We start from the raw sequence: 13999 nt of genomic DNA, 5'->3' as shown, positions 1-13999 counted from the left end.
CACAGAGCCAATGGTGGGAAGAGTCTAGATGTTCGCATCCCGCTTTTCTCACTTACTCGCTATGTAACCTTAAGCAAATGGCCATCACTTCTCAGAGCCTCAGTGTCCTCATCTATAAAATGGGGTAAATGGTCCTGCCTCGGTAAATTGTGTGGATTCAAAGAGCTAATAAATATGCCTGCCCTAGGGAATGAGGAGCCTTTGTGGCACAGTGGGTTAACCTTCGGGCTGCAAACCAAAAGGTCAGCAGCTCAAACCTACCAAGCACTCTGTGGGAGAAAGTAGAGGCAGTCTGGTTCCATAAAGATTTACAGCTTCAGAAACCTTATGCAGCAGTTCTACTCTGTCCTTTAGAGATGCTATGAGATGGAATCAACTGAATAGCACTAGGTTTGTCTTACGTTTTTAGTTTTACAGATGGAGATGGCCTGTAAGTCAGTCTGTGTGGAGGTGGGCAGGTGGGCATAGACGATCACACCTGAGATGAATGTTGATCAACAAACTGATGCTATTGGATAATAGGGCAGAGGGTATGAAGGGGGCTTGAAAAAAGTTGGTGGAAAAAAAATGTCATTTCTTAAAAATTCAATTTAGTCAACTTTTTGAAGCCTCTTCATATATAAGGTTAGGATCAGGCCATGGTGAAGAAGTTGTGGGTTAATCAATGGATGGTGATTCCTATCAAACCTAAATGAGATCATGTGCCTCCTCTACTTCTCTAAGTAAGAGTAAAAGGCAAAGTCTTTATTGTGGGCTCCGTGTCCTCCATGATTTGGTCCTCAGTGTCATGCTTCTTCTCCTGCTACACTGACCTCACACGTGCTAGGTAGCATTCCATCCTTTGTTGGGATTGCTCTTGCCTCAGCCCCACAGCTCACTCACTCACTTCCATGAGGGCTCTGCTTCTGTGCATTTTTTCAGAAAGACCTTCCTGTAATCTAAAATAAGACTTTCTATAAATCTGCTTTATTTTCCTTTCTACCACCTAGCCTACAAAATACATAAACAAACAAACTCACTGCCATTGGATCAATTCTAACTTATAAAGACCCTGTAAGACAAAGTAGAACTTCATATGGTTTCTGAGGCTGTAAATCTTTATGGACACAGACTGTCTCATCTTTCTACTAGAGTTACTACTGGGTTCAACCTGCCAGCCTTTCATTTAGCAGCCCAATACTTAACCCATTGTGCAACTAGGGATCCTTACCTATATTATATCTTCATTTGTTTGTTATAGTATGCTTTCCCTACTAGAATGTCACTTTTGTGAGGGAGCAAATCTTGTGTATCCTGTTCGCTGTTATATTTTCAGCATCCACACTATGCCAGAAGGCAGTGGAAATTCAGTGGTAGCTAGTCCTAGAGGACCTAGGTTCAATTCCCAGTCAATGCGCTTCATGCCAGTCACTACTTGTCTTGTCAGTGGAGGCTTCTATGTTTCTCTGAGACCAAACAGGTTTTAATAGAGCTTTCAGACAAAGATAGACTAGGATGAAATGCCTGGCTATGTATTTCCAAAAATCAGCCAATGAGATCACAATGGTCCAATTCCATTGTTCACTTCACTACTGCAGGGGTTGGGGGGTACTTAGCAACAGTTAATAACAACAGCAACACTGTGCCTGGCACATAACACATATTCAATTCTTTGTCAAATGAATAATGGGGAACCATGGAAAAGTTTTAAGTGAAATAATCAGATTTGTACTTTTGGAAGTTCTCTCTTGCTATAGTATAGAAAATAGATTGGACGAGAAGCTTGGAGGCTATGGTAAATATTCAAGTGAGCGTAGTATTCGAGCAGCTTCCAGAGCTCATTCATCCTTTACCTCACTGCAGAAGCCTTTATTGAGCACCTGATCCATGCCGGGCCATGTGCTCTGTACTATGGAAGAGATATCAAATTCTCTTCCGGAAGTCACAAATACAAATAGCTGTCATGCATTGCCAACGCTAACCTGCACCATGGAAAGGATAAACATGTGCTGTGTGTTGTGTAGAAGCTCCGAACAGGATCAGCAGTACTTTCTGGCTGGAGGCAAGATTCAGGAGGGCTTCTTAGTGCTAGCATATGGCCAAGATCTTAGAACCAGGACATGGGGGATGTCTCAGATTGCAGATGGTAGATATGACAGACATTACATTTCAAGTGGAAGGTTTGAGCAAAGTTTTGGAGGTGGACGGCAGAGAATATTTCAGAGAAGCAAGAGCTGAGCCAGACTGGCAGCCCTCCGTGCAGTATGGGTTGTTTAAGAACGTGGATTCTGGAATGAGACTTCCTGGACTTGACTCGGACTTCATCACTAATAGCTGTGTGATCATAGATAGATGGTAGTTTACCTCTCTGAGGTTCGGTTTCTTTGTGTGTCAAATGAAGAAAAATTAAGAGCACCCGTCCCATAGAACTGGTGGAACTGGTGGAAGAGTAAACTAGTTATTAAATGTGAAGTGATAAAAACGGTGCCTGAACAATATTAAGTATGAACTATTGTAGTTTTGAGAAAATTCAAATGCCAGGATAAGGAACTTGGGCTATCTCTAAGAGTTGTGTTTGGGAGGTTGGGGGGTGGGACCCTGCAGTCCTCAAAGGAAGGAGAGGTGCATTCTTGATGCCTGGGGTAGGCTGGGCTGCCTCTGTCCCCTGGAGGGTGACGTCAGGCTCCCTGAGGCTCAGGAGAGGAGAGTATGTGAGCTGGAGGGCAGTCCCTCAATCTATTTCTGCACTGCTCTTTGGCAGTGCCACAAACTAGCACTTGGCAGAATGAAGAGTAAGCAGTGATGGGAGTTGCCACCAGAGTGGGCCCAACCATCCTGTGAGTGCAGTCTCCCCACCAACCCCAGCCACCCACCTCACAGCCATCAGGTTGTTCCTGCAGTGCTCATCTGCAAGGCTGGCAGCCTGCTGCAGCTCAAACTCCTACATTGGCAGGGAACTACCCCCCACACCTACGCCAGCTTGCCTCTACTCTACACACTGACCTCTGCGAAGTAGGGCTGGGGGTGGCCCCTTAACCCTCTCACCATCCAAGAGCCCCTACAAAGCTGTGCCTACAAAATCAGTCACTCTCTGGAACCTAGCCACACCTATCTCCCCCCACCCTCCAAAAAAATCCCCTCACCTGCGTATTCCTCCCTTCCTGACCCCTCCCTGTTTTCTCACCTTGCCTGGCTCAGCTCTGGGCGCCGTGGCTCTGTCGCCACCTGGGTTCCTTGGCAGCCTGGTTGCCATGGCACCATGGGAACAGGTTCCGGGAGGAACAACAGCTCTGAGTTGACGGGCAAGACCTGGTGCCCAGTTCCTGCTACTCCTGAGCATCGAGGTCCCTGCCTCACTTCCTCAGCTGAACAGAGGAAGCCATGAGGAGAAAAAGGAAGCTGCCCCGCAGGGCAGCTCTTTACCTGTGAGAACGCTGGATGGGGAGGCGCCTTCTACTGTCACAGAGCCAACGCCCCCACAGTCAGGGAATTCTGGGAACTAGCCAGACCAGGAGTCCAGGGAGTTGAGGTCAGGGGTGGAGCTGCAGTGGGGTAGGGCGGGGCGGGGCTGGGTGGGGGAGGGTGGGAGAGCCTGGCTGAGCAGGGTGTAAGAATGGCTCGCTGATGAGCAGGGTGTGAGAATGGCTCACTGGCACTTGGGGATAGTGTTGGGAGGGGAACCACAGCACACTGTTTCCCAGGACAGTGAAAGGATGGAATTGTGAGGAGAGGAGGTCTGGGGTGGAGCCACAAGGGAACTGATATGTCAGAAGAAGGAGGGATTGAGGCTAGAGCTATTAGGAGACAAAATTATTAGAAAAAGGAGCTTGAGGGACGAAGAGGAAACTGGACTGGGGATAAGGCTATGAGGGAAAATGGCCGTGAGAGGTAAGTTGGACTGGGGACAGGACAGTGAGGAGGGAAGAGTCCAATTTAAGAGGACAGCATTATAAGGGAAGCAGCCTGTGAGATGGGAAGAAGGGTTTGAGAATGGAGCTTTGACGGGACAAGACTGAAAATTGGGCTGGGAAGGCAACTGTGAGGGTAGTGAAGAGATAATTGGAGGGATCCAACTCTTCTCTAGCCTTTAAGTGTTGGGGTTCCCATATATCATGAGGACGTCTGGGTGGATGAGACTGAGGAGTGAGGCGTTGCTCACTCACTGTTAGTCTGGCCCAGCAGGCCCCTCTGCTATTCCCGTATCCTGGCTCATCTTATCTCATCCCCACAGTGTGGAGGGTGATACCCCAGGCAGTGACCTGAGCACAGCGGTTGATAGTCCTGGGAGTCATCCCCCTTACCGACTGAGCCAACTGCCCCCCACCAGCAGCCACATGGGTGGGCCCCCTGTTGGAGTGGGCCTTCCCTGGGCTCAGCGGGCACGCCTCCAGCCAGCCAGCGTTGCCCTGAGGAAGCAAGAAGAGGAGGAAATAAAGCGCTCCAAGGCCCTATCGGACAGCTATGAACTCTCCACAGACCTGCAGGACAAGAAGGTGCTGAATAGATAGCTCTCTGGCTGGGGGTGGGGGTGGGGATGCAATAAAGAGCCAAGGGGAAAATTGGGATGGGGTGATTAAAGATGGTATCAGGGTGGGATAATGAGACTGGAATTGGAGAAGACATCATTTGATGGCTCAGTAACTTATTCACCACACATTCATGGAGTCTTGTGTTCACTCAGCAAGTATTTATTGCCAGCACTGGAGATATAAAAATGAGACCTGGACCCTGTCCTAGACCCAGTCTAATGGAAGAGTCACAGACATCAAGCTGACAAATGCAGAACATTGTGATACAATATATTGAGTTTTTTAAAGGGATACAATACTATGTGTAGAGAGAAAAGAGACCCAAACTGAAGGACATATACCAAAATGTTAATTGTGCTCATGCCTACGTAGTGGGACTTTAAAGGGGTCCATCTTTTCTCCCTCCCTTCTTTTGTTTACTTCTTCCTTCCTTCCTTCCTTCCTTTTCTTTCTTTCCTCTCACCCTCCCTCCCTTCTCCATCTTTTGCCTTCCCTTTATCCTTCTTGCTCTCAATTTATTTCTTCCTTTTTGGTTTCTCTGAGGTTTTTTTCTATGTCTTTTAAAATCATGTACATGTTGCAGTTAAAAAAAAGGCAACAGTGACAAGTGCTATCTCTGATTAAAGGTAGAACACAGCATTGTGAGAGCACAAGCCAGGCACATTCAGGCGCTGTTAGCAGTAACTTGTGGGACCGTGCTGGGAGATGAGGCTAGAGTGCAGTTCTGACCTTGTTCCCTTGACCCTTCCCTGACAGGTGGAAATGCTGGAGAGGAAGTATGGGGGCTCCTTCCTGAGTCGCAGAGCTGCCCGCACCATCCAGACAGCCTTCCGCCAGTACCGCATGAATAAGAATTTTGAGCGATTACGCAGCTCAGCGTCTGAGAGCCGCATGTCCCGCCGCATCATCCTTTCTAACATGCGTATGCAATTCTCTTTTGAGGAATATGAGAAAGCACAGAACCCTGCGTACTTTGAGGGCAAGCCTGCCTCGCTGGACGAGGGTGCCATGGCTGGTGCCCGGAGCCACCGGCTTGAGCGAGGCCTCTCATATGGAGGGTCCTGCGGTGGGGGCATTGATGGCGGTGGAAGCTCTGTCACTACATCTGGAGAGTTTTCGAATGACATCACAGAACTGGAAGACTCCTTCTCCAAACAGGTCAGGATCCCTGAAATGGGCCGTTCTTCCCCTTTTTAACGCATATCTCAAGCTGAAAGAAATTGCATGACAAGCGTTCAATAAAAACAAATAAAGAGCTACAATTTGAGTGGGGACTGTGAACATCGTGAGAAGAAATGGCAAGACAAAAATGTGGCTGAAAGAGTCTAATTAAAAACCTAGGTGTGCAGAACAAATAAGAAAATAAAAGCTCTCACTGTTTGGAACTTGATCCACTTCAAATTGAGGCTCAACTAATGGCAATGCGCTCCTCATGCGTGCGGGGTGCTGGGCGCTGGGTCTGCCTCATAACAAATCTGCAAGACAAAATGATTGCCCCTCGCTTATCGAGGAAGAGACTGGCGATCCGAGGCTCTGAAAAGTTAAATTGGTTTTCTAAACTGGATCGTTTTAGCTGATATCATAGCTCTGGGCTCTGTGCTAGGCACTGTGAGGGGGACAGATGAGCTGGCCATGGCCCCTGTTCTCAGGAATCTCTCAATATAGTAGGAAGTGTACATATTACTGTCCCCGAATCAGTATGTGTTCAGAGCCCCAGGACAGGATCATAAACAGTACAGTTGGAACCCAGAGAAGGGAGAGGAAATTTTCTTCTGGGGGTGATCCAAGGAGCCTTTGGGTGCAAAATACAGCATTGGAGCTGGATCTTACCAGGTACATAAGATTTAGCACGTTTGTGGTAGTTGAGAGGACATTACTCACATAGGCACTACATGGACAAAAGCATGGAAGCATGGGAACAGGCAGAGATGGTGGTGGGAGGTCATTCTAGAGTTGGAGTTTCAGGCATACCTGCCCAGGTTTTAATCCCACTTTTGCCATTTCCCAGCTGTGTGGCTGTGAGCAAACTGGTTAACCTCACTGAAACATAGTCCATAAACTGACATCGAACCTTCTTAGTAGAACTGTTTTTGAAGACTCAGTTCAAGACTCGGTAATACAAATGAAAGGACCTGTAACATGGCAGCTACTAAGTTCAAGTTAGTTTCCTTTTTAAAACCAAGGAGGTATTTGGTAGAAGTTGCTGAATGACGCTTTATGAGGAAAACAATCACTGTGTTCTGACTTCTGTGATCTGGCCCAGCCATCAGCCTGGGCATACTTCACTGAAATAAGTGAAGGCAATGACGGTGGAAGGAAGGACAGAAGTATTGCAGAGCAGATTTATATAATTCATCCTTTCTTTCATAAAATAGTCATTGAATTGAACACCTGCGATATCAAGCAATGTGTTGAGCTGTGCTGAAAAAAGAGAGAACACAGGTCTGGGACCCAGCCCTCATGGAGGAAGATGGAGGCAAGCCCAGCCTGGTGGGGGACAGAGGGACAAATCTGTTCCCATCTCTCCATGCTATCCAAGTCTGGTGGGGGAATGTGTCCGTTATCTAGTGATGCATAACAAATGACTTTAGAAGTAACTAATTTAAGACTGAGCTTAAACAAGTGTTGTTATCTTCAAGTTCAGTCACTTGGCTGAGAAGCATCAGTTCTTCACCTCTCCACAGAACCACGCACAATATGGTTTCCCCACCTCCACACCCTCACCTCCATCCTCAGCAAGTGGTCAGAGAGAGAGCACAAGTAAGTGGGGGAACCACAAGACAGAAGCTGAAGTCTTTTACAGCCTAACATCTGAAGTGTTATAGGCCACACAGATCAATGCTAGTAAAACGGAGCACACAAGGATGAGAAAACCAGGAGGCGGAGGTCTTTGAGGTCCATTATAGAGGCTGGATATCATAGGGAGGCAGTTACCAGACATGGTCCATTTTCTTAAGGCTAAATAGTCTAGATTTCCTGAAAGAGAACCAGACAGAGAATTCTGGGTACCCAGAGGAAGTTGAGATTTTGGTTTACCCTGAAGCATGACAGAGGTAGCAATGTGGATTGAATTAGAAAGGAGGTAGCCTTTGACTTGGGTCTACATGGACACGAAGGAAAATTGGTGTATCTGAGAAGGTAGGTAACTTGTGGGCATTAGTCCCAGCTCATGTGAGCTCACAATGGCTCTCTGGAAGTTATGCTACAGCTACAGACATCAGGGAACCTGTTTGGTGGGGGAAGGGGAGCACCTCTTCGTGACCAATCCACCAAGAAAATCTTCCCTTCTTCCTTCCCTCCCTCCTTCATTACCCACGTCCACTGTGCTACCGTACTTCCCTTTGTCTGTCCTTACTTTCTCTCCCTCCTTTTCCACAGGTAAAATCTCTGGCCGAATCCATTGATGAAGCCTTGAACTGCCATCCGTCAGGGTCCATGTCTGAAGAACCAGGGTCAGCACAACTGGAAAAGCGGGAATCAAAGGAACAGCAGGAAGACAGCTCAGCCACGTCTTTCAGTGATCTTCCTCTCTATTTGGATGACCCTGTTCCCCCACCATCCCCTGAGCGACTTCCTAGTACAGAGCCCCCAACCCAGGGCCGGCCTGAGTTCTGGGCACCAGCCCCTCTCCCTCCAGTTCCTCCGCCAGTGCCACCAGGGACCCGGGAAGATGGTGGCCGTGAGGAAGGCACTCGCAGGGGTCCTGGGTGCTTGGAGTGCCGGGATTTCCGACTTCGGGCTGCCCACCTTCCCCTGCTTACCATTGAGCCTCCTAGCGACAGCTCCGTGGACCTGAGTGACCGCTCAGATCGCGGCTCTGTCCATCGCCAGCTAGTGTATGAGGCTGATGGCTGCAGCCCCCATGGGACCCTGAAGCACAAGGGGCCACCAGGCAGGGCCCCAATCCCACACCGACACTACCCAGCCCCTGAGGGTCCAGCCCCAGCCCCTCCAGGGCCCCTGCCACCAGCCCCCAACAGTGGCACTGGGCCTAGTGGTGTGCCTGGGGGTCGGAGGTTGGGGAAATGTGAGGCAGCAGGCGAGAACTCTGATGGTGGAGATAACGAGAGCCTTGAGAGCTCCAGCAATTCCAACGAGACCATCAACTGTAGCTCTGGCTCCTCTTCTCGGGACAGCCTTCGGGAGCCGCCAGCCACTGGCCTCTGCAAGCAGACTTACCAGCGGGAGACGAGACACAGCTGGGACTCACCAGCCTTCAACAACGACGTGGTACAGAGACGGCACTACAGAATTGGCCTCAACCTTTTCAATAAGTATGTGGTCTCCATTCTAGCCTCCTAACTCTTTCCTACCCTGTCGCAGGCACCTTGGCCCCTGAGACTGAACTCCAAGGAGTGGTCCTGGTTTTGCCATTGTCTCTCTTCATAGAATATGACATTTCTTCCCAGCTGTTTAGAGCAGAGGCTGGGCAGCAGTGTGACAGAGTAGAATCCCTACTCCCTTTCCCATCTCAGACCACCTAAGTTCTAGTCTTGCTACTGCCACTGACCGGCTATGTGATCTTCTTGAGCAGGATGTTCACATACTTATTCCTTCTCCTGAAGATAGATTTTAAACTTCATCTGCCCACCTCCTCTTATTAGTAGGGAGGCAGGATGGGGTAGAAAGAGCCATAGTCTGGGAAACAGAACCTGAATCTCTTACCTGATTTTGGTCAGACTCACTGTGCAACCCTGGACAAGGTGTGTTCCTTCTCTGGGCTTCAGTTTTTCTACCTGCCAAATAACAGAGTATGTCCCATAGGGCTTCAAAGAGTTCAAGGAAAAGGTTCATTCTCTTTTCATTGCACTTTTTAGGAACTTTTTGAAACCCTCTCACATATTTGAGGTGTTCGAGGTGGGGTGGAGTGATGGACTACTGTGACTAAGGTCTTTCTAGGTGCCGGGTACTGAGAAAATGGGACAGAAGTATGATACTTGATTGGGAAATAATTAGAAAACGGTGCCTTACATTCTGAGAGCCTACTAAATACTATCACCATATTTAATTCTCATAATTATTTGACAAGGTAGATAGTAATGTTTTATAGATAAGGAAAACGAGGCTTGAAGAAGTACAATCATACAGTTGGTAATAGATCTGCGATGCCTGTAGCACCAAAATCTCGTCCAAATCCTATCTTTTGTTGAGTTTTAAGGTTCTATGACTCTAAAAATGAGAACTAGTACCTGAGAGACCCAGATTTCTGCTAAGTGGGGAACCTCTTGTCTATGTAAATATTGACGGGCTGGGTGATACCTGCCAAGGTGGGACATGGGATATGACTAAAGGTAGCTTCTTCATTTCTTCCCTACTCCTGAGGTTCTGTGACTTGGAGAGAAGGCCACATTCAAGCTCTTGGCATAGAGCAGGTTCTCATTAAATATTAGTTTTCTTTTAATTGTGTTATAGTTACGGTGGAGGAGGGAGTTGGGTTGAAAATACCTTGACATTTTGAAGCTCCATGAAATGAGCAAGTGGCTTATCTCCATGGTCCCGTTTTCTTGTTTGTAACATGAGGGATTTCTCTGAGGCAATGCTTAGACCCAAATGAAGTTCAATAAATGAGACAGCGGGCACATCGCCAGGACGACAGTTGTCTTATCTACCTCCATTCTTTCTGCAGGAAGCCCGAAAAGGGTATCCAGTATCTGATTGAGCGAGGCTTCCTGTCAGACACACCAGTGGGCGTGGCTCACTTCATCCTGGAACGGAAAGGCCTGAGCCGGCAGATGATAGGGGAATTCCTAGGAAACCGGCAGAAGCAGTTCAACAGAGACGTGTTAGAGTGAGGACCTTAGGATGGGCCCGGGATTCTTGGAAAAGGAGAGCAGGAGGGAGGGAGCGGGCAGCCTGTCCATTTTGCTCAGATAAACTTTGAAAACAGGATGAAGAGACTTTCCTGCTCTCGAAGGATTAGCTCTAATCTCTCTTGGCCATAAAGTCTTCTTTATGGCATTGAGCAAAGCATATGTGTACTGTGGCCTGCTTTGGGCCTCAATTTTCCCATCTCTGCCTTGGGTGGGCTTCTGGGAAGGACCTTTTATAATCCTATGTCCTTCTTGGGGTTTCTGAAATGGATTCCGTTTCAAACATTCCCTCTTCATTATACATTTGTTTGGGCCATGAGTCTATATTTTAGAAGTCGATCAGTGGTGGTGTCTGTCCATTCAAGCAAACCAGGGTGGGTCAAAGATTTTTCTGCAGAGGAATTGAAAGTGACACACTCCCTTCTTTACTCCTCAGCTGTGTGGTGGATGAGATGGACTTCTCCTCGATGGATCTGGATGACGCACTCCGGAAGTTCCAATCCCACATTCGAGTTCAGGGTGAAGCCCAGAAAGTGGAGCGCCTCATTGAAGCCTTCAGGTGTGCCTACTCCCCGACTGCAGAGGGAAGGCAGTGTAGCATACATTTACGAGGTTACCTCACCGTTTCCTCTCCATAAAACAGAAGTTATAAATCCTACCTTGCAAGGAAGTTGTGAAGCTTAGTGTCTGGAACATGGGCATTCGATAGCTGACAACAACAGCTAGCATGCACTGAGCACTTGCTGTGTATCAGGTGTTGAACTGGGCATTTAACATGATTGTTTCACTGAATACTCACAGCAATGCTATGAGTTAGATGCTTCTATCATCTCTAGTTTGCGGATGCGGAATCTGAAGTTTAGAAAGGTTCAATAACTTGCCCGGAGCCGTTCGGTGAGTAAGTGGTGGAACCAGGATTTGATTTCCAAGTCTGGCCAAATCGATGAGTTTAACCACTATAAAACCAAAGCCTGAATCCATTGCTGTGGCATCAATTCCAATTCATAGCTGCCTTGATTCGTGCTTCCAAGCCTATAAATCATTACAGGTGCAGATCGTTTCAGCTTTCTCCTATGGAGCAGCTGGTAGGTTTGAACTACAGACCTTGCAGTCCAATGCTTACTCTACGATAAATGTCTTAGGAGTCAGACAGATCCGGGTATAGATGTTGGCCTCTACCACGTTGGAGTATTTAGAAGACAAACAGAAGAGTTGATGAGAGTGTGTTTTTCTCTACAATCAGAAGGATCTGGGTTTCCATCCAGCTCTACTACCTTGAGCAAGTTATCTCACCACTTTAAGCCTCATTCACTTCATCTGTGAAATGGGGCTGCTAATAGCTACATTAAGGAGCCCTGGTGGTGCTGTTGGGTAAGTATTGGTCTGCTAAGCACCAAGTCCACAGTTCAACCCCACCAACCACTCCTTGGGAGAAAAATGAGGTTATTTGCTACCATGAAGATTTACAGCTTCAGAAACTCTATAATAAGGTTGCTCTGGGTTGGAATCAACTTGATGGCAGTGAGTTTGGGATGTTTTTGTGTTTGCTTGTTTGTTGAACTGTGATTAGATTACGTGAGACAGTGTACATAAAGCCCCTGACAAAGGTTCATAAAAGACGGGGATTGTGATTTTTATGTGCTAATGTTAGGAGAAATTATGAAGAGAACAAATGGATCCAAAGGACTAGGAGGTATTTCTTGCAGGAAAGGGCTAGTAGTACCAGAGTGAGAGGATGGTACATAGTGAAGATTGCTGGTGCCTCAGCCTGACCTTGGCTCCTTCTGCCTTACAGCCAGCGGTACTGCGTATGTAACCCAGCCCTCGTGCGCCAGTTCCGGAATCCAGACACCATCTTCATCCTGGCTTTTGCCATCATTCTCCTCAATACCGATATGTACAGTCCCAGCGTCAAGGCTGAACGCAAGATGAAACTAGATGACTTCATCAAGAATCTGAGAGGTGACCAGACCTCCCTATCCCTACCTGTCCTGAGAAGGGATGGGAGGGAGTGGTGGCGGGGATTCTGGATATTGCATTGTCTCCCTAGAAATCAACCTGTGATGTTTCACTTTCTGCCAAGACTGAATGGTCCCAGGATATTAGTTTTTCTTCATTCAAATACTCCTTTGTCTGTTTACTCATTCATGTACTGACTATCTATCTACTGTATACCAAGCTCTCCTAGGTTCTGCCACTACAGCAGTGAACCTGATAAATGAAAGCTTTGGATTCTTACAGAGATTACACTCTTTCACTCAGTTGTTCACTCTTCTGTTTATTCATTCACTCCCTCTTTTCTTCTCTTTTTTATTTATGCCGATAGACTCATTTAATTATCTGAGGTACCTTTTTCTCCATTCGTGAATGCATGCATGCCTTTCTTCTTTCAGTCAACTAACCAGCCAGTCAACACTCACCAAGGGCCTACTGTACGCCAGTCTCTTTGATGAATGCTGGGAACAATGGAGAGGAGTCAGTTTGCCACAGTTCCTGCCTTGAGAGAGTTTCCTGTTATGGGAAAGACTGGACCTACATAACTAACAAGACAGAAAGTGGACAGTGATGATAGCGAAGCCCAAAGCTCCATCTGAGCTCAAACAAGGGAAAACCCAGAAGGGAGCAGCATTTGGAAGGCAGGGAGTGTGTGGAAGAATCAGAAAAGGTCCAGAGTAGGAAATGTAAAGTTGTCTATGGAATAATTGAGTCAGTTGGACCCAATATATGATGGCCTTGAATTTCAAATAAAAAGTATCATTTTTACCCTTTTTCTTGATTTATTGAATTGATGCCTCTCCCCCAAAGAGCAGCCAAGCAGCCTAATAGAACTGGCACAGATGTTACAATTAGTTGAACAGAAATGAAAGAGGAAATAGAGTCGAAGGGGAAAGACGATGACAAATTTGGTAAAAATGCAATGGGCACCTGTCCAAAGAGGAGGTGTGGTAGTTCCACAGGAGAAGACTACCCCAGTAGAAGGTTTATAGAGTAGAGTAACTGTGTTTTACTTGGTAGACAATCGAGAGTGGAGAAGGAGGGTAAACTTTGGGAGAGGGAAGTGAGATAGATCAGAGGTTACCTGGAATCTTGCCATTGTTCACTCATTGACATTCTTCCTCTACAGTATATGTATGTGTGTGTATACATATACATATGCATATACTTACATATGTGTGTTAGTCACCTCCCATCAAGTATTATAAGGACACCAGGCTTGGTCAAGTGGAGGGGCAGTGAAAAAGAGGAAGGCCCTCAACGAGATGGACTGTCCCAGTGGCTGCAGCAAAGGGCTCAGAGCATAAGAATATTTGTGAGACTGGCGCAGGACCAGGCAGTGTTTCATTCTGTTGTACGTACATAGGATCGCTATGAGTCAGAACTAACTCTATGGCATCTAGCAGCAATAATTATTAAATCAGTAAGGAAGAAAACAAAAGTAGTATATGCTAATTTCAGGAATATTAGAAAATACAGAAATTTTCTTTTAATCACCCCAAATTGGTTAATATTGGTGCATATTTTCTAGTCTTTTCCTTCATTTTGTTCATGCAATTTATTATGCTACTCTTATCACTCAACTTACCACAAGAATTTCTCATGCCATTGAAATCTTTTTGTACATATCAAGTTTTAATAGTTGTTTATTATTTTATTAATTGGATACACTCATCTATATTTTAC

At 46.7% G+C, this 13999-nt stretch overlaps 1 protein-coding gene across 4 annotated transcripts in view; it reads left to right on the top strand.

The window, feature by feature from the left end:
* The window catches only part of IQSEC2 (IQ motif and Sec7 domain ArfGEF 2), a 105002-nt gene that overhangs the window by 81192 nt on the left and 9811 nt on the right, over positions 1-13999 (top strand). For all 4 annotated transcript variants that reach the window (XM_075538570.1, XM_075538569.1, XM_075538571.1 and 1 more), the window contains 6 exons: positions 4211-4472; positions 5265-5666; positions 7887-8782; positions 10135-10296; positions 10755-10877; positions 12114-12280. In XM_075538570.1, the coding sequence (XP_075394685.1) occupies positions 4211-4472; positions 5265-5666; positions 7887-8782; positions 10135-10296; positions 10755-10877; positions 12114-12280 (2012 nt within the window). The remainder of the gene's footprint in view (positions 1-4210; positions 4473-5264; positions 5667-7886; positions 8783-10134; positions 10297-10754; positions 10878-12113; positions 12281-13999) is intronic.

This window comes from Tenrec ecaudatus, chromosome X (genome assembly GCF_050624435.1).
Source record: "Tenrec ecaudatus isolate mTenEca1 chromosome X, mTenEca1.hap1, whole genome shotgun sequence".
Classification (NCBI taxonomy): domain Eukaryota; kingdom Metazoa; phylum Chordata; class Mammalia; order Afrosoricida; family Tenrecidae; genus Tenrec; species Tenrec ecaudatus.
The sequence above is the reverse complement of the archived record's forward strand: the minus strand, read 5'-3'. Positions and strand labels throughout refer to the sequence as shown.